Here is a 25847-nt window from a genome sequence, read left to right as displayed (position 1 = left end):
CTTAGGCTTGTCCTCATCTTGAAATTAAACGCTTTCCTGGTTCTTCCATTATTTAATGTTGTTTTCTTTCTTAAGCTTTCATCTCTGACTTCATTCACCTAAATCATTGTGGCATTACATGTCATTACATTAAGTATTTCCATACTGAGCACTGTAAAACCTTTATAGGAGGGTCCTCAGATCCTTATTCACTGCTCTTATCTCTTCTTCCCATCGTCTTCTTTTTAAAATATGTTTTCTTCTCCAGTATTTAGAGTACTATCCTGTAACATAAACTTTTCACTGTGCTGTCACAATACTGTAAGGATGTAAAGGAAACCCTTAGATACCCACAGTTCCTTAGAAGGGCTGCATGCCTGAGTGGCTCCTTGTGTCAATCATCGTTCTGCCAAAAGTCGCAAATTATTGCAGAGTAAATGCTTGAAAGAGGGTTCAAATGAACAACATGCAGCTGGAATAAAAGCTTAAAGACCAGCATGATGTCACTGCATGACATACATTTCTTAAAAGCCCCGACAGACCCAGACCCAACACACACGCTACTTATATAACTGCAATTCCAGGCATGGGTGCACTCAAATCTTAGTTGAGGTTTAATCAGGGTGGCTTGTAAAAAGTTACCCTCAATGTTGTAATTGGAAGTGTTGAAATAGTTCAATAGTTACAGAGAAAAGTCCCTTTTATTCAGCAGAATTATGACCTGTTTACGGTTTTAAGTATCTCATAAAGAGGCTGACTGTTCACAGCAGAGTGATGACGACAGGCGTAGATTAAAAGTCACAGGAGACCAAACAACCAAACAACAGCAGTTTTTATCAACAGCACATCTCATTGTGAACAGCACCTTCAGTTCAGCGCCTCAGGACTGTTCTAACAGGTTAAATACTATAGAAAAGCAATTAAAAATGACTTCTCCAGTTTCTGTCAGGACGTAAAGTGTGATATATGGGATGGAGAGCATCTTTTGACTCACCTAAGCCCATTGAAGAGAGAGAAAAGAAGAGATTGCATAATATATCCACAGGATAAAGGGAGGCATAGACCCAAAACAGAGTATTGGTCCATCAGGGTTGACTTACTGTTAATATAACACGTTCTGCCAATTCAAAACCACCAGTTTACCGAACTTTTGCTACTGTAAAAGAAGAGAAAAATTGCTTTTACTTTATGCATATATGACTAATACAAGGTCCTCCTCATTAGCTCAATGAGTCATCTTCAATTTGTCATTTTGCTTTTAAATCAAACTAATTTCAGACTTCATGATCCTATTCGGTTGAGAAATGCTTCACCAGATAACATTTATAACTATATATATAAGTTATAAATGTATAAAACAATGCATAGCAGTGTTGTATGCGTTACTGTACTTTGGTTGAATGATTTTCTTCTTATCAGTTTGGCTCTTTTTAACCTTTTAAGAATGAAAAATTAAGTGAACTGAAACACTTTTTCCACTTGTTTTCTTGGACATTAAATAATATATTTAAGGATTTCTATTTAATCTAAAAATCACAGTAAAACATAGGTAAAAAAAAGAAAAGAAAAGAACATAATCTTTACTCCAAACCAGTAGTTTACTCAAACTGTTGGAGATTAGCTATAAGATAATGAGTATGAGCTGTTCCCAACAAATGCTAAGAGATACCGGATGTATTATAGGATCAACATTTCATATTTAACTTTGTGGGTGACATATAGTAGCTGGGATAGGCTCCAGCCCCCCTACGACTCTAAACTGGATTAAGTGAGTATAGAAAATAGATGGATGGATGGTGACATATAGTTCATTGGCTGTGGCTTTTCTGTGTTTTTTACTTCTACTCTATTTAAGGTAAACTCAGTTACTGAGTGTCAGAAACACCTCTAAACCACCTAAATCAGGCATTAGTAACTGAAAGCCAAAGTCAAACCATGTACTTAGCTGAGCAGGGAAAGACATGAGAAATGTGTTCCTTCATCGCAGTCTTTCCAGCCGTTCCTCTCCTGTTCGCTCTACTCTCACTTCTGTTGGTATTTACAGAGTTTTTAGCTTATCAACAGCTTGCACCCAGCCAAAAAAAAGCCCTCACGTCTGATTTCAGAAAACATGAAAAGGTCAATTGACAGACTTAAAAAGCAGACTTTCTCCACCAACATCTCCATCTTTCTTTTAGAAGTTATGCCTCTGTGAGACAGACAACCCCAAGGGAACAAAACCAAGCAGGCAGCTGAAACAGCCCCTTGCATTCCTTTAACACGGAACAAATCAACAACTTCTGATAGTATCAATTTAGACTTAGCTATTATTTTTCTATATATCTTGAGTGAGTTGAAAAGGAGGTTAGCTGTGAAAAAAAATAGGAATTCTATGATCACAGGGACTAAATATGTCAAAGAGTCAGTGAGAAAATGCACCCAGGTGGGCAGAGGAGACCAGAAAAACGTGCACAAACACAACAACCAGGTGCACACAAAAGCTGACCTGATAGGAGTCAATGGCCTCCCGGTCCAGTGAGCGGCTGACTGACACGTCTCCTGTGTCAATGTCAATGGTGAAGAGACCTTTGGGATCCTGGTCAGCGCCGGGGCCCGTCAGTCGGAAGATATGGTTCCCTGGCTTCTCTGGGGAGATTACCTGCAGAAACACATCAGCAGCTTAAACAGCGAAGAGGTCTTCCCCTTTCATTTTAAACCAGCCTGTTTCCCAGCACAAAAAAAGGCAAATAAATGCCAATTACTGGTTCCACCGCTTTCTTTATTTAAGGCACAGAATTGGGAGAGTGGTGATGCAAAAGCCTTACAACCATGAATTAAAGTTTGATGTCACACTAGACTCTGATGTCATCATTTGATATTTTTTTGGGCTAATATAAAACAAGAAAGTTAGTTTCAAATCCCCAGGCATTGGTTGCCTGCATGACAGGATTTCTGTCTAGATATAGAAAGATGAATATTCCAAAAAAAAAGGGAAAAAACTGAAATATATATATAAAGTTTTCTTTAATTATGTACCAGAGTTCAAATATAGAGCAGTATAGAGTTTCTCTGTAGATATTATTCCACTGGAGGAAGGTTTTTGAGAAGTTTTTAAGTAAGTTAGCTGCTATAGTCTCCCAGGCAGGACCAGTTTAACACAATTAGTGGACAGATGCACTCACATGAGACTGCCGTAGCCAGTAAAGTCCACAGGTATCCGAGTGGCAGGTTCGGTAGAAAAAGGAAACACAAAAAGAACATGTCAGTCACACATTAAGGGTAAAACAGCAACAAAAGCCAGAGATCAAGAGTTCAAGGAAGTAAAAAACGATTAAATAATAAAGCAACTGTGTGTGTAAATATATGCTTTGTACTTCATAAGATGGAGCAATCAGGGAAAAACACAAGGAAGCAAGAATTTATCTCCTTACTAAGCAGATTTTGTCGCATTCGGATGGAAGAATGTGGGAAATATTCAGTTATTTTTTTAAGTTTGCACATCAATTAAAAGGAAAAAGAGAGCTCACTTAAAGCTGCTCATCAAGTTCCCATCATCTGGAAGTACCGCTGTTTGCTGGAGCCATAAACATGCGAGAGGCTTTTGAATAGTGACCTCAGCACTGTGACTGTGGGTCAAGGATTTAAACGGCCCCACTGTGGAGCGCCTGAGGATCAGAGAGGAGCCACGGGGTTGCCTTTAATGAGAGTGCACTTCAATGGGACAGCAGCTAAAATTAAGGCCTTTCTGCTTTCCACATGAAAGAGCATGGGACATGAGACATGAGTTACAAGCCTACGCCAAACAAAGCTCAAACACTAAGAGCCTCTCCAGAGCTCTCCACCATTTATCTCAATGTCCCGCTCCCTCTTCCCCTGTGCTCCCTCTTCCCCTATGCTCCCTCTTGCTTTTAGGCTCCTTGTCTAATATGTCCATCCTTGCTTTTCTGCAAAGCTTCCCCTTCTCCATTCACCATCCCAACCTTCTCTATACCTTCTCTATATTCTCTATACACTCTTGTGCTCATTCCCCCTGCTTGTGTTGATTACAATCCCAAATGATGAGAAAATACGTGCAAATAGGTGGAATGATGCAGTTTAAGGATGAAGGATAAAGCCCACATCTTGTTTCTGACCTCCTCTGCTATTGTAATTAGCAACTAGTCACATGCTGGTACTTTTTCAGGAGCCTTTATGTCACATTTTTCAGTACCATCTAACCCTTTAGCAGAATTTTACACTGCGATGAGTACTGATCGAAAACTAAATCTTTCTCAGTGATCAGCTTTAGCGACCCACAAAGTCTGGATTTGGGTGTAGTAAGAGAGGAATAAGACTAATTCACAGGACTTTGATCAGGAGATCTGAGATAGATGGTGGTTTAGGCTATGATAAACAGCTATGAAACATTAACTACCTGTTAGACCATTTCCTCAAGCATCTGCATTTCTGAGTTCTCCTGCTAACACAAAAGCAGTGAAGTCACCTGAAGTTCTCGTATCAATTAGTGCGTGTTTAAGCCGACTCTCTGAATTACCTGACACCAAAGATCTTTAGGAATCAGCAATATGTAACAACTTGAGGGTTAGAAGGCACTAAAGTGCAATAAACAACCATTTGGCCACTGCTTATTTCCCCGGAGCAGCAGCATCTCAGTCTGAAACCAATGTGAGACACTTCTTAGCCAAGAAAGTGGTTTATGCAGTGTGTCTGCTCTGGACTGTAGGACAGCAGCTCACATGCACCAACGTGCATCAATGGCCTGATTGGCTGCGATAATACAGAACAAAAAAAACTAGAATATAACCCACAAAGCAGGATGGGAAACTTTGTCTCTGTTAGGAGCCTTTAGCATAACTAGTGAGTCTTAATTACTGCTTTGTATATATTTAACATTCAAGGACATAGACTTCTCTGATTGGTACAGTGGCAGCCAGCACATCTGGAGAGAAGTGGATCAGATTAAAAGACAAACAGGTGCAACATTTTTATCCAAAGCGACTTACAGGTAGGCAGGTAGGGTAAGGGGTTCCTACTGGAGGTAGCACCTTTAATGCAGGGGATTTGATCCCACATGAAAGATGGAAATCATACCACTACACTACCCAGTCCCTACCTTATATAAAGGTTGAAAAGATTGTATATTTAACATTCAAGGACATAGACTTCTCTGATTGGTACAGTGGCAGCCAGCACATCTGGAGAGAAGTGGATCAGATTAGAAAAGACAAACAGGTGCAACATTTTTATCCAAAGCGACTTACAGATAGGCAGATAGGGTAAGGGGTTCCTACTGGAGGTAGCACCTTTAATGCAGGGGATTTGAACCCACATGAAAGATGGAAATCATACCACTACACTACCCAGTCCCTACCTTATATAAAGGTTGAAAAGATTGTATATTTAACATTCAAGGACATAGACTCTCCACATCTGGAGAGAAGTGGATCAGATTAGAAAAGACAAACAGGTGCAACATGAGTTGAATTCACACACAGCTCAAAATCAAACTTCAGTGGATGAAGGGTGAGACTAGAAGAAAGAAAAAAGCCAACGGAAAGATGGTGGGGGGGGGGAGTCAGTGAGGAGGAGATGGGGAGTGTGAGAGATTACTGATGATGAGACACTGACTTCAGCTGAGGAGTAACTGAAGTGTCAGGAGAAGTTTCGACTGATTAGGAGACATCTCTGTGGGATAGAAGTGTGATAATCTACCGTGCACACACACACACACACACACACACAGTCCCACTCTGATGTGCGTGCACGCTGGTGAGGAAATGTGCACCCGGTGGCTCCGTCTCCGCTGAGTCCGGCTCCCCCCGTGTGTGTGGGAGGACTGATGGGAGAGTCTCACCTCTTTCCATCAGCTCTTATTACCAGCCAAGCAGACATGAAAGACTGTGGGGCTCACAATGTTGCAGGAAGAAGACAGAAGGTGTGGCACTGCTGAACTACACCAAACACCTCCGAGCACGCAGCGAGGGAGCGGGAAATTAATGGATGAGCAGGAGCATTCTGATGTGTCCTAGTTTGTGGATATAAAATCCTTAAAAAAACACCTGTTATTAGACATTATGTATTCATTTTCTGTATTTTCCTAAATAATGTTCCTAGCTGGTACTTTTCCACTCTGCTGCACAATAGATGACCTTAAAATGGTCCAAAACCTTAGAATGACATAAACAACTGGGTCAGACAGAACATCTCTATTGGAGCAGATAGGTCCGGTACATTAGATCCACGCCTAAAACAGTTTCTCACATCCAAAGAACACAGCAAGGACAGCAGCTGGCCTGATCAGGACACTAAAAACTGGCCAATTATACTCTGACAAGTGTGAAAACAACCTCTGTGAGATAAAGCTGAATATAAATATGAAATGTTTCCGGATATCGGGGCTCGGCCTGACGGATTTCCTGTGGGAGCTCTGGCACTCCGAGTCCAGCTGCAATATTGTTATGGAAGTTTTCAATCGCTTCCTTCCTATAATACCTCTGATGAACAATGAAATAGAGAACTTTACTAGTTTTTATTCTTCGTTGCAAGGAAAAAGATCAGCGGAATGGGTATGAAAAGATGCAAACAAAAGGAACACAGAGCATTTATACCTGAGGAGGGGGGCTTTGTTCTTTAGGTGTGTAACCACACCTCCAAGGGGGGGGGCAGGATGCAGTATTGATGATTAAGAAACAGGAGGTTAAAACAATTATCTTGTCTGAGTGTTAATTAAGAAGTAAATGATTTAAAACAATTAGCGTGTCTGGGTGATACAAATGGTTAATGTGGATTGGAGAGTCTGTCAGTCCTGAGACATGAAATTTACAACATACTTTACTATGTGACCACTAATAAATACTTTGTTTAATAAACGATTTCTCCAGCTTGTTCTTGGGCTTCCAATGAAAGAATCGGGCTAACAAGAGGCACAAAGTAAGGTTAGATGTGTTCGAGCGTTATTGTTGTCAGAGGAGGTGTTCTTGGAATAGAGATAGTAGTAATGGTCCATCCTGGACCCTAACAAATGAAAACAGTCGGGACTGAGACTATCTTATGTGTAGAGATAACATTTCTGAGAAGGAGCATATACTTTACTATGTGACCACTAATAAATACTTTATTTAATAAACGATTTCTCCAGCTTGTTCTTGGGCTTCCAATGAAAGAATCGGGCAAACAGTCTGAAGTGTTGTAAGCCATGTTACTAAATAAAATCCTAAAGAAAATCATATCAGATGTACAAAAAATCTACTCAAACATCCTCTTGCAGACGGAATATATATTTAGGACAGAAAACTGTGACAAAAAGTTTGAAATCCAAAGAAAGTATTACCTCCCTGAATCATTCCCATGCAAATTCTGCACAGAGATACCCACAAACACCTCTCATGACCTTCAGCATTTTGAGGGGAATTGAGGGACAATTTAAGCCCTAGTGTGTGTGTGCACGTGTGCACGTGTGCACAACAGTAGCATCTCTCAGTCGTGCCTCTCCTACCCACATCAAGGTTATACAGCCAGCTGTAAATGACAATCACTGGCTGCAAAAAGACTCCTGGGACCCAGCCAGGACGTGTGTGTGTAAGTGTAAGTAAGCTGTTTGAGTGTGTGTGTCTACATGTGTGTGTGTGTGTGTGGACATGCAAGGCTTGGACCAGTGCTTTCCTTGATTGCACTGCCACTCCACCCTGCTAATGAGAGGGACAGGGCAGGGTGGAGAGGCCCTTTGAAGACACAGCAGGCAGAGACAGGCAAGTCCTCCACACAGGACAATGAGAAAACAATGGGGCTAATTAGCTGGCTTTGATTGGTTAAACAGGCCTCTGCTAATCACTATCTATCAACTACCGTATGCTTCGCCAACCACAACTAACCTGAGAGGGGCAACACTCAAAAAGAACCTTGGTTGAGGGGAAAAAACATAAGAAACAGCAGGAAAAGGTGTTATAACTACGATTAGAGGGTCAAGTCCTCCAATCAAACCAGCCATACAGACTGTTAAAACCCTTAAATGTGACTCATCTTATCCATCGCCCCTACAGGCTAAAAGGAAGGAATAAATAAATCTGCATTGCCTGTATGAGCCAATGACCTATGGGGTCAGTTTTGGGAGGACAGTCTCATCCAATGGGATTCTTGTGATGAGAAATGTGAATTTCAATTTAAACGCTGTTACTTGTTCATGTAAGCTTTGTCAAATTATCTATTCATTTTAGGCACCAGCTGAAAAACGAACCTAGAGAGCTATATTAGTATAATCCGTTAAAATTAGCTCAAATTTCTAATTATGGAGGGGCTATGGCTGCCATTGTTTGGTTTCTTAGGCAGCAACAACTTCCTATAATCTCGCTTAAGCTCATAGAAGAGCAACACCTTTTGGGCAGGTCACATATTTATTGCTTTTTTCAAGTCCCACTCATCACAATGGTGCCCTGTCATGAATTGGCTTTAACTTTATTGAGCTTTAACAGAGAAACCCAGACGTCCCTGTCCCCGGCCACTTCCTCCAGCTCTTCCGGGGGGACCCAGAGGCGTTTCCAAGCCATAGTCTCTCCAACGTGTCCTGGGTCTTCCCCGGGTCTCCTCCCAGTGGGACGGGCCCAGAACACCTCCCCAGGGGGCATCCTAACCAGATGCCACCTCATCTGACTCCTCTCAATGCGGAGGAGCAGCGGTTCTACTCCGAGCCCCTCCCGGAGGACTGAGCTTCTCACCCTATCTCTAAGGCAGAGCCCAGAAGCCCATTTCACCCGCTTGTATTCGCGATCTCGTTCTTTCGGTCTCTACCCACAGCTCCTGACCATCGGTGAGGATGGGAACGGAGACTGACCAGTAAATAGAGAGCTTTGCCTTCTGGCTCAGCTCCTTCTTCACCACGGTGAAGAGCCGCACCGATCCATTCGTCCCTCACTGTGAACAAGACCCCAAGATACTTGAACTCCACTTGGGGAAGGATCTCATTCCCGACCCGGAGAGGGCAAATTTGGACCTAGAACCTTAAACTCACTGCCAAAGAAAATCCGGGATGATTAACATACTGAAAAACGAAGGAAAAGTCTTTCTAGGACAATTAAAATAATCAATTAGACTAAATGACAAGACCCCCTGGCTGCCTGCCTTTCTAATGTACGATCCCTGAACTCCGCTTCCCCACCTCCTGCTCAGATAAAACTCTAATATTGAAGGTCTAATTGGAGGAGCAGCTATTAAAGACACATAAAGACAAAAAGATAATAGATGGGTAAGACTGAGGCAATGCAAATCTGGACTCACTGAAACAATTAAACTAAATAGCCAGATGTGTATATTCTCTTTACTATAGCAGCCAGTGCTAAGACCAAACCAGGCCCTTGTTTCTCTCACCAACAGTATGTTACTGGAGCTGTCGTGTGAAGTCAAACACATTGTGTTGCTTTATGAGCTGAACCCTGAGGTGAGGCTGAGCAAACACAGACTGAATGACTGACAACTCCAGCGAAACCTAAAATGGAGTCAGAGATTCAGCTGTTTGAGACTTCAGGTTGACTCAGTTGTGATTTTTTGTGACTCTCCCACAGATTCTTAGACTAACAATTTGCATTTCTTCTGTTAATCAGCGGGTCTGACTTGATAGCTTTTTGGAAATAGAAAACATCAATTAGGACATTAAATTAGTTGATCATTTTTCAACGAGGGCCCCGAACTAATTTAAAACAAATTCTTTCCTGCAGCCTGTTTTTCTAATTGAAAAGGCAGAAGATTAAAGCTTCTTAAATCACATATTAGTCAATGATAAGATCAATCACAGAGAAACTACCACAGAGATGAGCAACTTAAAATCTAATCTCTGCAGGTGTGAGGGCAGATTACACTTAACATGTCTGAGCCCCTTTACTCTCTTAATCTGCAGGCATTTCTCACATTTCTAACCTCAAGGAAACACCAAAGAAAAAAACTGCAACTTATTTTTTTCCTTTAAAGTAGCTGAATCCTCCGGAGTGATTAAAGTACATTTAAAACAGACACTTTCCATAATAAATTACCCCGTCTAATCATTTTAGAGGGACTTTCGATCTGTAAAGATTAAAATAACCATGTCACTATGGAACAAAACAAAATGATGACATCATAGCGTTCATACCACCAGATACTTCTGCCTGCAACAATTTATCTGTTTATTTCCTTAATTCTAACTTTCTACAACTGGATTATCGTATCTCCTGCATTCACCTACACTCAACCATCCCTGCTCAGCAGCTCATTTATTTATAGGTTCTGCAAAGAGGTCAGTTCAAGTGGAACGGCTGAGCTTCAGGTTGGTAATGATGTCAAAATGAAAGAAATTGGCTTTTCCTCTTGATCAAATACAGTTTTACATCTTTTTTTCCCCTTTACAATCCTGTTCAGCACCTGACTTTTGGAGGGCTGGAAAAGGACATTTATATAATGAGCAGTGTCTCTGAATATGTAAAAATACTCTGATAAGTCAACTTGAAATCATCATAAGCTTGCAGACATCAATCACACGTGTTTCTAAAGAAGAATTATATAAAAAAACACATGTCAGTTTAGCACACTGTCTAATTTTTTTCAATCGAGTGGATGTTTCAAAGGAAAAGAGCTCAACAACCTCTGCAGAAAAAGCTGGTTTCCATTCACTCACAAAAAGCAAATCTAATGCAATCCTTGAAAAGCCTCAAAGAAAAAACACCTTTCCCTTACATGCTTTGAAGCAAACAAACTCGGCACGTGTGGTGTTGCATGAACATAGCAGAACATGCTTCATTCCTCGTGGTTCAGCAGCAGAGGAAGTCGTTCCAGCTGGAAACAAACGTCAAAGAGACAAAACAACAGTAACACCTGCAGTGGGAGACATCAATAAGGAGAAAGAGGGCTCTTTGTCTGGAATTACTTTAATCTTTGGGGTGTTATATCATATGAAAAGACACTGGTCAGTTTATTGTGTGCCATCCAAGATGTGCAGGCGAGTCATTTCATTTTAAGAGCTACCAGGTCCAAAAGGTGTTTCCATGTCCCCTCATGCACCTCAAGCCTTCCTCAAAACAGGTAAAAACCTATAAAAACTTGCACTCATGGAGTTTATTTCGTTTTTTCCACCATGTTTATTTACTTTTTTACATTTAGTATGAATCAAAAGTGTCACAAAATCAAAAATAAAGATAAAAAGTAAATAAAAAGTGCATTAATAAAGGCTTATGATGCTAAATAACTCATTTTTTAACTTTAAAACAGTGTTGATCATCATATCCACCCTGAAACTCTCCTTAGGGCACACAGCATTTACTTCCTCCTTTGCGGAAGAGCGCCTGCAGAGCGCTGGGATGCGCTTCTTCACAGCACCTCTTCAAAAAAAGTCTTCCCACTCATATCAGTGCTGATAACATAGCTCATAAGAAGCTTCCCACTCGTACAGCGATAAAAGTGCAACACTTGCCATCAACATTCAGAGTCTGGACAATCTGGCCCTGCTCTCTCCGTCTTGATTTCTGTCTCAGTTCAACTTGGGATAGACTTGTGGAGATAAGCTTCTCTGCCATTTCTTGTTTACCAGGGCGACAATTGCTGCCCGTGTCATTAGTTACCAGAAAATAACAGAAAATGACAACAGCAGCTCCTCTCTGGGAAGTTCAGGGATTGTCAACAAGAAGTGCTTTGAGTGGCCATGCAAAAAAAGAGTGAAAAACTCTAAGCAGGCACCTTTCCTCTAGACAGCCTCATATGCCCTTTTATCACCAGGAAAACCACATAATAAGCCATAATAAAGCCAGAGTTAAAAACAGACTGGCAGGGTAATGAGCATCAAGAATGTGATGGTCAATTTCACTGTAATGTGAAATATTAAGGAGGAGGTTTACTCAGCTTCCTATTTCCCCTCATGAGAAATATGACTCGTATTTATCCAAGATCAAAGCAAAAATGCTCCTTGAGCTCTGACTGATTACGATTTCTGAGTACTCAAATTTTCCAATCAGCAGTGACTGAAGTAGCATGAACTAAGAGAAACACATAAGCATATCAGTTTCCCTGCATGCTCCAGCTGCTGCCTGAGCTGTTGTGAGCTGTTTATTGGCCCCAAGGGAGGGCATGGGAGAGACCTCTGTATCTAAACAATTCCACAGCTAGCAGGAGCTGTGACATAAACAACAAGGTTCTTACCCTTTCCCCGTGAGTGCCGCTGACACCCGACCCGCCTTCGTTCCACGCGCACGAGCTCTGCATGCGTGCTCATATGCACGCGGTTATGAATCTCAAACCATAGCCCTCGCAATCTCAGCTCTCCCTCACTTCCAACTGCTTATCTTCCAGAGGGGAAGGAGGTATGAAAAATGAATAGCTGCCATATGGAAGTGATACGTTCAATGAGAAGAGGCAAAACTACTGGTGTGGAAAATCAATTTCGCCAAGTCACAAACATACAGCTTCTATTGGGTAAAATAGCCAACATTAGCTTGTCTTCTCATGCAAAGCTGAGTGTGGAGGTAGAGAAAAGGGATGGGGGGGTACTTGGGCAGATTGGATGGAATTTGAAGAGGATAATTTGTGAGGAAGAAGAATTGGGAGAGAAATGAGGATGATCATGTAGCACTATGCTGCACATGTTAAAGCACACTGGGGCTTTAGCTGTCACTCACACCACAGCTGATCCAAAAGACAGGCAAAAACTCATCTACTGATCATAAAGTGATCTTAATCTTCCAGTTCACCAGGCAAATATCTTGCATAATCTGCCAAAAAATGCCTTAAAGGCTTCATCATATTCACACACAAGGTTCTAAGCTCACTGCACTGAATTACCTGGTATCTAAAGGCACTTGGGTTGTTTTACTCTGACCATATTGAGTTCAGTGGAATGAGACCCAGGTTCTGTGCTCTCCAGGGTACAATTATCCATTAGGAGCAGGGCTCAGTGTGGCATATATCTTTTATGCTCGTCTCTGTGGGCATTGAGAGGTGTGGAGGATCTCTCAGTGCCCGGCCTTATCTAGAACAAAGCCGACTGACATGCAGAGATACATCAGAGGAAGATAAGTGCTGAAACTCACATATGGTCCCAAAATGTATGGCTTTTAGTTCTGATGACTGAGGGAAAGGGATTTTCCTGCAGCCCAAATTTGATATAAAATGATAAGTAATGAGAAACAATCGCTCCATTTGATCTTTTCAACTGAGGTCAAAAAATAAAATAAAACCCTTAACAGTGATGACAGAAAATGTGTTTTTTAACAGGTAATATGCAACAATCCCTAATGTAAAGCTCCCATTTCTTTCATTACTTTTCCCCTCATAATACCAAACATTTGTTTGGTCTTTCCACATTTCCAACATTACTTTCCACACCGTCTATTCGAGATAAAACAGATCTACACCTAATTCCACACAATGAAAACACAACAGATCATTTTAGCGGACAGTGGGATCTGGTGGATGTCTCTTTAGCCTTTGGCCTCACATCACATTCTCACTTTTTTGGTGAAAATAATAAGGTAAATCTCTGTTTTCTCTCTGGGATCTGGTAGATGTCTCTTTAGCCTTTGGCCTCACATCACATTCTCACTTTTTTGGTGAAAATAATAAGGTAAATCTCTGTTTTCTCTCTGGGATCTGGTGGATGTCTCTTTAGCCTCACATCACATTCTCACTTTTTTGGTGAAAATAATAAGGTAAATCTCTGTTTTCTCTCTGGGATCTGGTGGATGTCTCTTTAGCCTCACATCACATTCTCACTTTTTTGGTGAAAATAATAAGGTAAATCTCTGTTTTCTCTCTGGGATCTGGTGGATGTCTCTTTAGCCTTTGGCCTCACATCACATTCTCACTTTTTTGGTGAAAATAATAAGGTAAATCTCTGTTTTCTCTCTGGGATCTGGTAGATGTCTCTTTAGCCTTTGGCCTCACATCACATTCTCACTTTTTTGGTGAAAATAATAAGGTAAATCTCTGTTTCTCTGGGATCTGGTGGATGTCTCTTTAGCCTTTGGCCTCACATCACATTCTCACTTTTTTGATAATAAGGTAAATCTCTGTTTTCTCTCTGGGATCTGGTGGGTGTCTCTTTAGCCTTTGGCCTCACATCACATTCTCACTTTTTTGGTGAAAACAATAAGGTAAATCTCTGTTTTCTCTCTGGGATCTGGTGGATGTCTCTTTAGCCTTTGGCCTCACATCACATTCTCACTTTTTTGGTGAAAATAATAAGGTAAATCTCTGTTTTCTCTCTGGGATCTGGTGGATATCTCTTTAGCCTTTGGCCTCACATCACATTCTCACTTTTTAGTGAAAATAATAAGGTAAATCTCTGTTTTCTCTCTGGGATCTGGTGGATGTCTCTTTAACCTTTGGCCTCACATCACATTCTCACTTTTTTGGTGAAAATAATAAGGTAAATCTCTGTTTTCTCTCTGGGATCTGGTGGATGTCTCTTTAGCCTTTGGCCTCACATCACATTCTCACTTTTTTGGTGAAAATAATAAGGTAAATCTCTGTTTCTCTCTGGGATCTGGTGGATGTCTCTTTAGCCTTTGGCCTCACATCACATTCTCACTTTTTTGGTGAAAATAATAAGGTAAATCTCTGTTTTCTCTCTGGGATCTGGTGGATGTCTCTTTAGCCTTTGGCCTCACATCACATTCTCACTTTTTTGGTGAAAATAATAAGGTAAATCTCTGTTTTCTCTCTGGGATCTGGTGGATGTCTCTTTAGCCTTTGGCCTCACATCACATTCTCACTTTTTTGGTGAAAATAATAAGGTAAATCTCTGTTTTCTCTCTGGGATCTGGTGGATGTCTCTTTAGCCTTTGGCCTCACATCACATTCTCACTTTTTTGGTGAAAATAATAAGGTAAATCTCTGTTTTCTCTCTGGGATCTGGTGGATGTCTCTTTAGCCTTTGGCCTCACATCACATTCTCACTTTTTTGGTGAAAATAATAAGGTAAATCTCTGTTTTCTCTCTGGGATCTGGTGGATGTCTCTTTAGCCTTTGGCCTCACATCACATTCTCACTTTTTTGGTGAAAATAATAAGGTAAATCTCTGTTTCTCTCTGGGATCTGGTGGATGTCTCTTTAGCCTTTGGCCTCACATCACATTCTCACTTTTTTGGTGAAAATAATAAGGTAAATCTCTGTTTTCTCTCTGGGATCTGGTGGATGTCTCTTTAGCCTTTGGCCTCACATCACATTCTCACTTTTTTGGTGAAAATAATAAGGTAAATCTCTGTTTTCTCTCTGGGATCTGGTGGATGTCTCTTTAGCCTTTGGCCTCACATCACATTCTCACTTTTTTGGTGAAAATAATAAGGTAAATCTCTGTTTTCTCTCTGGGATCTGGTGGATGTCTCTTTAGCCTTTGGCCTCACATCACATTCTCACTTTTTTGGTGAAAATAATAAGGTAAATCTCTGTTTTCTCTCTTGGATCTGGTGGATGTCTCTTTAGCCTTTGGCCTCACATCACATTCTCACTTTTTTGATAATAAGGTAAATCTCTATTTCTCTCTTGGACACTTTAAAGTTATTTCAGCTCAGCTAGTTTACTGTAATCCCTTATATGGAGGTAAAGATCAGTCATGTCTTCATATTCTACAGCAGGAACAAAATTATTCACCCGGCTCACGTTTTATCATATACATATTTTATCTTCCTTTTATCATATAACACCAGTGTTAGCCTCACTTCATTTGCTTTTTGTTCGTCATCAAAATTTCATAGCTGGTTTTAAAGGAATCTTCTGAATGGTCAGGCTTTAACCCACCCAGATGTACTTTAACATCATTATTCTCCAGCAAGGATGTCAAGGTCAACTAATCGCATGCTTTTAGATGCAATCTAACATTTGCAGTGACTGTTTCTACTCTATGGAACAAGGTTTTTTTTCAAAAACACCTGCGTTTCATCCACTTGGAAGCTGATGTTCCATTTATCCTCACCTATCTGTCTGCACCTCTTTGTTTTTTCATTTTCAAATGAAGCGGATACTGGCAAGTTATGCCAATTAGAAATAAGGGCTATCCAGAGCCACATATGGTTGTCTCCTATAACAGTGGCTTTTCTCTTGGTTTACCTTATATTTAATACCACTAACCTACAGTACATGAAACACGAATAACCTTCTTGACATGAATCCATCTAAAAGAATCAAATAAGGATTTAAAACAAAAATGAAGCTGTAAAAGTAAATTACGACAAAACATGAACCTTATCTACAGTATGAGTAAATAATCATTTCATCTCTGTTTCATTAACAGCAGCTGAAACCATCTGAAAACATAGTAAAAAAAAATGCTTTTAGCCATTTTTGCAAAACCTTTTTGAAGTTGCACCTTTTGGATGCTGAAAATAAAATATGGAATCTACTTTCATTGTGATATTCAAAGCACAACTTATTGTTTTTAATTAGATCTAATTGCTTAATAATGACGGCTCTTTGATGTAGAAAGTGTGACAGGAACAAAGTCCTGTGAGAGAACGTAAAAAGCATCCAACTTGGTTTTATTTCCATGTTATGAAGTACAGCCCATTAAAGTAAGTGAGTAAATAAAGGCGTGGATGCAGTTGGGAAATCAAAAATGTATGACAGAGCCATGCATTTCTTACCTTGCCAATGATTCTGGGAAAAGGAGCTCTCTGGTTCTCCGTTACAATCATAGGGGGAACCAGCAGGGATCTCTTAGATCTGTATGGCAGCATCTGGCCGCGACCCATTATATCCTAGAACAAAGCATAGAGAAGCCATTTAGTTCATTTGGAAAATAACAACCCTTGGATTTGACATCCAGCCCAAATGTGTAGTATTGTACTAGGAGATGACACACATCTATAATTCTTCCAAAATGATTGGTTACCATGTTTAAACAATTACCCAAAAACGAAAAGCAGCCAATGCTGGAAAAGTGAGAAAAACGCTGGCAGAAGCCACTCCTGGAATGATTCCCCATCGAAGGAGAGTAATATATACTTTATAAAGCAAAGTGGATGAACACCTGCATCTGGCTTGCAGCACGATACGCATCTTACAGATTTGGAGAGAAGATGAAGGAGGAGAATACTCCCCAGGCATGGATAAAGTGTCTCTGCAGTCCTCAGTGAAATTAAATCTATACCGTGTTCAGCCGGTATGTTAAATAAGGACAAGGGATAAAAGTGGAGAAAGATTAAAAAAACAAAGATGAATAGGCCAGAAATGATAGATGACAAGGTTTTAGAGGAACAATTGCGGTGTTCAAACAGATGACGGCAGCCTGAAATGTTGTTTTTGCTCCTGGAAAACACAATAATCTCATTTCATTTTCCACCCTCCTGCTGTTGTAAACAAAGACGTGTTTTTTTACGGTTTAATATGTAGAAAAATGCTACCTTTGAAGTCTCTGATACAGTGAGAACCTTTCTGCTTGCATGTTGACGAAAATAATGCCTGTCACTGACACAATGAAGGGGGGGGGGGGTGGAATCCTGGCTGCTAACGTGGAGGTGATGACCTACATGGGGAGGACAGTCTGTTGACTGTCTGCACACCTGGAGGCGAGCCGAGGAGCAAAAACACTCCTGAGGAAGCCTTTAACACGGGGAAATTTACTTTATTACAGTAAATTCTGCATTATACATCCTTAAAGGTGGGATCTACTGATTAAAAATGTTTGCTAACATTTATCTCAGTTTGTAGATGAAATCCTTCAGTTATGTTTTCTCTTTTCTTTGTCTTATGTCACTGAAGAACTTAAATCTGTTCATACAATGAAAGCTTTAGTACATAGTGCAGCACTGTTCAATGCTACCTTCTGATTCCACCAAAAGAAAAGCTATGTCCTGCTTAGAGAGCTTATCTGCCATCTGTTTCCTGGAAACCAAAGGACCACATCCAGACAGAAGGAGAGTCCCACAAGCGCACATTAAACATTTACCAAGAAATGTGCAGTAATCATGTGTTTTTGTTACCAGCCATTTCATAAGAATGCAACCAAAACAGCTCTGACTCATCGGGGTATGGACCCTGTGTTTATGTGGAGGTCTGACACCACAGCATTCGAAGCCTTCACATTCTGTTGACTGCAGAGAGTGGCTTCCATGCATGGAGGTAGCTGTAGAGCACATATGTCAAAGTCCGGTCCTGGAGGGCCGCTGTCCTGCAGGTTTTAGATGTTTCCCTGCTTCAACACACCTGATCCAGATTAAATGGATCTCTTTGAAAGATTGTTAAGTTCTGCAGCAGTCTGCTAATGATGCATTGATCTGATTCAGGTTGAAGCAGGGAAACGTCTAAAACCTGCAGGAAAACATCTAAAACCTGCCGGACAGCGGCCCTCGAGGACCGGAGTTTGACATCCCTGTTGTAGAGCATCCTTATTTGGAGCCGGGTGACTCCTTTCAGTCAGTTGCCATGTTGTTCATGCCATTCCTGATGAGCTGCCACCAGTTCTGTCAACATCGTTTATGCAGGTGATACATGTCAAACGATGTTATTCGCTGCAGCTTTCTGTGGTTTTAAGGCTGTGGCTGGTATTTTATCCTTTTCTACATCTTCATAAAGCCAGTTAAATCACTTTAAAGTATTTAAATTTCTCTTTAAAGTATAAAGTCGAGTATGAGCCCTCATCTTGTTGTCTTATATTTTGTATCCAACAATAAGATTGTAAAGTGCCTTTGCATCTTACATTTTGCAGAATCGTTAGCTAATCAGCTTAATAGTCATGCAGCTTTTCTGATCTCAAACTAGCTTCCTTTGCTTGAATGTATGGGCGAAGCAGCTCAGTCAAAGGAAACCGCGATGCCCTGGAGGTGCAAAAGAATCTCTTACCGTTCTTCTGCAAACTACTTAATTCTCAAAGTTGTTCCACTGCCTCAAGGTCCAACTGGGTCTGGTCTACAATCAATTATGCTGGCACCAGGCTCTGTTTTCAGAGTGTTTTACGTAGCAGTGTACTCCGTAATGGATTCTGACTCAGCTGTTCCTCAATATCTTCAGAGGATAATTGCTAAACAAGTAAAAAGTCTCATCACCATCTTTAGCCCTAATGCCATCTTGGCTTGGTCCATGTAAACAAAGGGGATATTGACACATTTTGCGACATTAAGCCAAGGAGATGGCAGCACAGTGTGAAGTTGCAAGTGAAAAACTTTGGTTTTCGAGTCCCTAAATGAAGGTTATAGCTGGAGGAAAGTGAAAAACTTTGGTTTTCCAGCCCCTAAATGAAGGTTATAGCTGGAGGAAAGTGAAAAACTTTGGTTTTCCAGCCCCTAAATGAAGGTTATAGCTGGAGGAAAGTGAAAAACTTTGGTTTTCCAGCCCCTAAATGAAGGTTATAGCTGGAGGAAAGTGAAAAACTTTGGTTTTCCAGCCCCTAAATGAAGGTTATAGCTGGAGGAAAGTGAAAAACTTTGGTTTTCCAGCCCCTAAATGAAGGTTATAGCTGGAGAAAAGTGAAAAACTTTGGTTTTCCAGCCCCTAAATAAAGGTTATAGCTGGAGGAAAGTGAAAAACTTTGGTTTTCCAGCCCCTAAATGAAGGTTATAGCTGGAGGAAAGTGAAAAACTTTGGTTTTCCAGCCCCTAAATAAAGGTTATAGCTGGAGGAAAGTGAAAAACTTTGGTTTTCCAGCCCCTAAATAAAGGTTATAGCTGGAGGAAAGTGAAAAACTTTGGTTTTCCAGCCCCTAAATGAAGGTTATAGCTGGAGGAAAGTGTAAAACTTTGGTTTTCCAGCCCCTAAATGAAGGTTATAGCTGGAGGAAAGTGAAAAACTTTGGTTTTCCAGCCCCTAAATGAAGGTTATAGCTGGAGGAAAGTGAAAAACTTTGGTTTTCCAGCCCCTAAATGAAGGTTATAGCTGGAGGAAAGTGAAAAACTTTGGTTTTCCAGCCCCTAAATGAAGGTTATAGCTGGAGGAAAGTGAAAAACTTTGGTTTTCCAGCCCCTAAATGGAGGTTAAAGCTGGAGGAAAGTGAAAAACTTTGGTTTTCCAGCCCCTAAATGAAGGTTATAGCTGGAGGAAAGTGAAAAACTTTGGTTTTCCAGCCCCTAAATAAAGGTTATAGCTGGAGGAAAGTGAAAAACTTTGGTTTTCCAGCCCCTAAATAAAGGTTATAGCTGGAGGAAAGTGAAAAACTTTGGTTTTCCAGCCCCTAAATGAAGGTTATAGCTGGAGGAAAGTGAAAAACTTTGGTTTTCCAGCCCCTAAATGAAGGTTATAGCTGGAGGAAAGTGAAAAACTTTGGTTTTCCAGCCCCTAAATGAAGGTTATAGCTGGAGGAAAGTGAAAAACTTTGGTTTTCCAGCCCCTAAATGAAGGTTATAGCTGGAGGAAAGTGAAAAACTTTGGTTTTCCAGCCCCTAAATGGAGGTTAAAGCTGGAGGAAAGTGAAAAACTTTGGTTTTCCAGCCCCTAAATGAAGGTTATAGCTGGAGGAAAGTGAAAAACTTTGGTTTTCCAGCCCCTAAATAAAGGTTATAGCTGGAGGAAAGTGAAAAACTTTGGTTTTCCAGCCCCTAAATAAAGGTTATAGCTGGAGGAAAGTGAAAAACTTTGGTTTTCCAGCCCCTAAATGAAGGTTATAGCTGGAGGAAAGTGAAAAACTTTGGTTTTCCAGCCCCTAAATGAAGGTTATAGCTGGAGGAAAGTGAAAAACTTTGGTTTTCCAGCCCCTAAATAAAGGTTATAGCTGGAGGAAAGTGAAAAACTTTGGTTTTCCAGCCCCTAAATGAAGGTTATAGCTGGAGGAAAGTGAAAAACTTTGGTTTTCCAGCCCCTAAATGAAGGTTATAGCTGGAGGAAAGTGAAAAACTTTGGTTTTCCAGCCCCTAAATGAAGGTTATAGCTGGAGGAAAGTGAAAAACTTTGGTTTTTTTCCAGCCCCTAAATGAAGGTTATAGCTGGAGGAAAGTGAAAAACTTTGGTTTTCCAGCCCCTAAATGAAGGTTATAGCTGGAGAAAAGTGAAAAACTTTGGTTTTCCAGCCCCTAAATAAAGGTTATAGCTGGAGGAAAGTGAAAAACTTTGGTTTTCCAGCACCTAAATGAAGGTTATAGCTGGAGGAAAGTGAAAAACTTTGGTTTTCCAGCCCCTAAATAAAGGTTATAGCTGGAGGAAAGTGAAAGACTTTGGTTTTCCAGCCCCTAAATAAAGGTTATAGCTGGAGGAAAGTGAAAAACTTTGGTTTTCCAGCCCCTAAATGAAGGTTATAGCTGGAGGAAAGTGAAAAACTTTGGTTTTCCAGCCCCTAAATGAAGGTTATAGCTGGAGGAAAGTGAAAAACTTTGGTTTTCCAGCCCCTAAATGAAGGTTATAGCTGGAGAAAAGTGAAAAACTTTGGTTTTCCAGCCCCTAAATGAAGGTTATAGCTGGAGGAAAGTGAAAAACTTTGGTTTTCCAGCCCCTAAATGAAGGTTATAGCTGGAGGAAAGTGAAAAACTTTGGTTTTCCAGCCCCTAAATGAAGGTTATAGCTGGAGGAAAGTGAAAAACTTTGGTTTTCCAGCCCCTAAATGAAGGTTATAGCTGGAGGAAAGTGAAAAACTTTGGTTTTCCAGCCCCTAAATGAAGGTTATAGCTGGAGGAAAGTGAAAAACTTTGGTTTTCCAGCCCCTAAATGGAGGTTAAAGCTGGAGGAAAGTGAAAAACTTTGGTTTTCCAGCCCCTAAATGAAGGTTATAGCTGGAGGAAAGTGAAAAACTTTGGTTTTCCAGCCCCTAAATGAAGGTTATAGCTGGAGGAAAGTGAAAAACTTTGGTTTTCCAGCCCCTAAATGAAGGTTATAGCTGGAGGAAAGTGAAAAACTTCATGGTGGAAAGCATTTTCTGAAAGGTCTGGTTTCAGTGTGGCTGACAGAAGCAAAAACAAACCTTTTATTGTGGGATCAGGCTATTAACAAACCAAAGGACTTCCTGAAAAGAGCATTTATGTGTTTTCCTTTTGGAAAATGGTTAAAAAAAAACAACATTAACACTAAATTTATAACCTACAGTAAGGCCAGCGTAATGTTGAGCAGCATGGCAGAACAATGACAGAGTTCTAGTTAAAAATGGCAACAAATTCAACATGAAAGGTTGGTTTCGTCTTTTCATTTGCAAAGCAAACACTCACTTTTGTCCCTAATTCTTTGAGCCTTCAGCGAAGCCCTTTATCCACAGTGTACAGTGGCCGTTTGCATGTTTACGGCTCACCCTGCTGTCCTCGGCTGACAGTGACTCTCACTCATACGACGGTGGACAGAGAACAGGTAAAAGGGAAATACGAAGCATTTTGATGAAAGAGATTCACCCCTGACTGCTCCACACAACCGCCACTTCCAGCTGGAGATTTCAGAAAATAAAACACAATGAAACAGTAATCCCAAGCACAACTGAGGCAGAACAAACCGAAGACAAACCAAGCGGTGGCTGGAAATAGTCATTTTTTATCAAATCCACTCGGGGATGACCTTTGAAATGCCAAAAGCTGAAATCTGCAGACGGACCCGAAGCTGTTAAGCACAACACTGTAAAAACGATGAGAGATTATATGACCAAAGAGCATGCCCAGATGTGTGTGTAAATTTACGTGAACAGTTCACAAGCAAGTTTATGGACTTTTAAGCGCCGCCTGTAAAAAAGTCTGAAACCCAGGCATCAGCCCCATAATGCACCAGTCTCTGGAGCTGGAAGGCACACAGACGCCACGTGGTATATTCATTGGATAATGAGAGGAGATGGGCTTAAATAAATCATGCTGTCAAATCTATGTCTGTGCTGAGCTAAGATCCAGTGGATATGCAGAGGGAGGGAATGATGGCGCTTTAAAACCTGTCAATGTGTGGGGAAATGCCCCAACAAGCGCATTCAGCAGGAGAAAGACGTCTGCTCACCACCGGGTATCATGCAAAAGATGACGCTCTGCCCTCTGTCCTTCCCTCTCACCTTTATTTTTGCCACTTAGCAGCTCAAATTCATTATTTTCTCCCCCATAACAATAAGTCCTCTTCTCTCTTTGCACTCCACATGTGATGAATGGCGTTCTTACAGTTTGGCACCGTGAAAGGATACATGAATCTTTTATGTGTGCTGTTCATAAATTACAGCTGCACCATCAACCCTGATCCAACCTTAAAACATTTCCTTCTCTCTTTATCTTCATCTCCAACATGATCAAGACAGATTTTACTGTGCTGATTTCAAAGTGGACGCGGGTATAGAAAATGGATTGAAAGTGATAAGCAAGTGATATAATATCTGAATATACTTGATCAACAACAAGAAAAGTTTAAAAAAAGTACCGTATATGAACATATGTAGTGTTAACACGCCTGTTCTGTGAGTTCTGTGTGTGATTATGTGATTGAGGGAGGAAAGACAGAAGGTTTGTCATTGTCATCTGAGCACAGAGTTCCTGTGGAAGCAAAGTCATGTCCTTGTCCATTCTGCCATTTTCACCCTTAACGCTATATTGAGAAGTGCCATTACTCATTTCTGACAATGTGCTGGAGACCCGGTGAGAAATGGACAATATCAAGGCCAGTGCTGGCCGGTGGTGACAGGAGTGAACAGCTATTCAACCCAGAAATACGCCGGTGCATATGCAGCCGGGTGAGAGAACCAGTCAGTTCTCCTGAGGTGAGAACTCCTGCTTATGTGGATCAGCCATAACATTGTGACCACAGGCAGGTAAAATGGAATAAAACAGGTTAATTATCCAGTTATAATAGTGCCTGGCAGTAGGTGGGATACAAAAGAACATTTTGTTCTTGGAAGCAGAAAAAAGAATGTAAAAAATAAATAAAATAAGGCAAGAACGAGGATTTGAGCAACTTTGAAGAGGGGCCAAATTGTGCTAGCAAGATGACTCCAGCATAGAATCCTCAATACTTTGGATCCTGTGTGACATCACATCCTGTGTGGATCTGCAGATCTGGTTAGGACTGACCAAAGGTGGTCCAATGAAGGAAGCTGCATAAAAGCGAAAGAATCATTCGTGGTCATGGCTTCTTAATGCATGAGGGGACCGAAGACCACCTCGAGCGGTTGGGTCCAACAGTAGAGCTAACAGTAAACAGAGCAACCATAGCACCAACCACCAGGGGAAGAAATGACACCAGGATGCATTATGGGAAGAGCCTGCATGGACAGTGTGACGCTTTAAGCAATCTGTTGGAAAACCTTGAATTCTTGCATTCATTCTACTTTGATAGATGCCACTAACCTAAAGACTGATGCAGACGAACTGCACGCTTTCATGAAAACAGACGATTTAAATCGATGGCGGTCTCCTTCCACCAGGAGTTGGTGCCTGATGCCACTTCATACCTTTGAGTTCTACATCTCCATGATGGGTCAGAGCTGTTTTGATGGCAATACGGGGGATTTTCTTAGCATATTATGACATGTCTTTGAACAAAATTCCTCAACCTGTTCTTCAACTTGGACTAATTTCAGGTATAATAAAAAATAAAAAAAACGCTTTAAATTTTTCACAGGACTGGATAGAGTAGTGGTATGATTGCCACCTTTTGTGTGGGAGCTCTGGGTTCAAATCCCCTGCATGAAAAGTACTGTCTCCAGTAGGGGTCCTTAGGCAAGACCCCCTTACCCTACATGCCTACCTGTATGTTGCTTTGGATAAAAGCGTCTGTTTTTATGCATAAACATAACATTTTAAATGGATCGAGGTCCCATCTCACAGGAGTTGGTGCCTGATGCCACTTCATACCTTTGAGTTCTACATCTCCATGATGGGTCAGAGCTGTTTTGATGGCAATAGGGGGGATTTTCTTAATATTAGATTAGCATATTATGACATGTCTTTGAACAAAATTCCTCAACCAGTTCTTCAACTTGGACCAATTTCAGGGGTAATAAAAAATAAAAAAAACGCTTTAAACCTATCGAGCAAAGCATAAATAGACAGATACTATGAGTAGTGTCTAAATTATTTATTATATTGTATAATATATTATATATATATTATACAATATATCTATTAATGATCTGAATTAATTGATCTTTACCAGAAGTAAAGAAATAAAGAGTGCTTAAATAAATAATATCCTGCCATTCGGTACAAAAGGAGTGAAACTTTCATTCTTCACCCAACAGGATATACATATTAGCTACTTTGATTAATAAAATAGCTAACATTTTGATAAATCTTCACCACATTTCACATAATGTATTCATTATCCACTCTTGACCTGGAAAAGTCCTCTGTGTGATGATTCCTGCTGCTTCCCTCGACTTCCTTCAAAGACAGACTTTACTCTCATCTGCAGCTGGTGCAGAACCCAGGAAAGAGGCTTTCAACTACATCTGAGCTGAGCAGACCTGAGCATCATTTTCATAATCCAATTTTAGCTTCTCTGCTTTAGCTGTCAGCTCATTTTTACAATTTCTTCCTAAAACGTGCACCATCACCCACTGATACTCTCGACCTTTAAAACCGCCATAAAGCATATTAAAACAGCCAAAAACGTAGCCGTATGGAAAGGTTTCTGATCCTAATTTGTGCTGGATAAAACTAAATTATAGTGGATATTTCCAGGTGTGTCTGAAGGTTTTGAAACAAGACAAAGACGCATTACCTGCTTGCATTTGTTCATGCCCAGTGGTATAGATAAATTAATGAGCTCTACATAACGGCAGGAGCTGAAAACTTAAAAAAAAACACAGTTTGTTTGTCATTAAGTAAACACTGAGAGGCTGAAAGTGAGGCTTTGTCTTGGTACTTTGCTAAATTATCATGATATTGGGCTTTTTGGTTCACTGATCTATTTATACGTGCACTTACTCCCTCGCAATGTTAGAAAAATAAGAAGTGCAAGAGAGCAGAGATATAAAGCCACTCCAGAAAAGGCAAAAATGTAAAAGAGACCGATAACGACAGTAAACAGAATTAACAAATGACAGAAACAGAACAAGTTATTTTGTGAGTGGGCTG

General features: G+C 40.6%; 1 protein-coding gene across 1 annotated transcript in view; it reads right to left on the bottom strand.

Annotated features, from left to right (window-relative positions):
* cdh13 (cadherin 13, H-cadherin (heart)) overlaps positions 1-25847 on the bottom strand; it is a 345689-nt gene that overhangs the window by 182193 nt on the left and 137649 nt on the right. Inside the window, exons 4-6 of the mRNA XM_072385388.1 lie at positions 16548-16661; positions 3141-3146; positions 2465-2617 (exon numbers count right to left, since the gene is read on the bottom strand). Coding sequence (XP_072241489.1) covers positions 2465-2617; positions 3141-3146; positions 16548-16661 — 273 coding nt within the window. The remainder of the gene's footprint in view (positions 1-2464; positions 2618-3140; positions 3147-16547; positions 16662-25847) is intronic.

Source organism: Leuresthes tenuis, unplaced genomic scaffold (genome assembly GCF_036924035.1).
Source record: "Leuresthes tenuis unplaced genomic scaffold, fLeuTen1.0.hap1 SCAF_5, whole genome shotgun sequence".
Classification (NCBI taxonomy): domain Eukaryota; kingdom Metazoa; phylum Chordata; class Actinopteri; order Atheriniformes; family Atherinopsidae; genus Leuresthes; species Leuresthes tenuis.
Note: the sequence above shows the minus strand (reverse complement) of the source record. Positions and strands in the feature narration are given on the sequence as shown.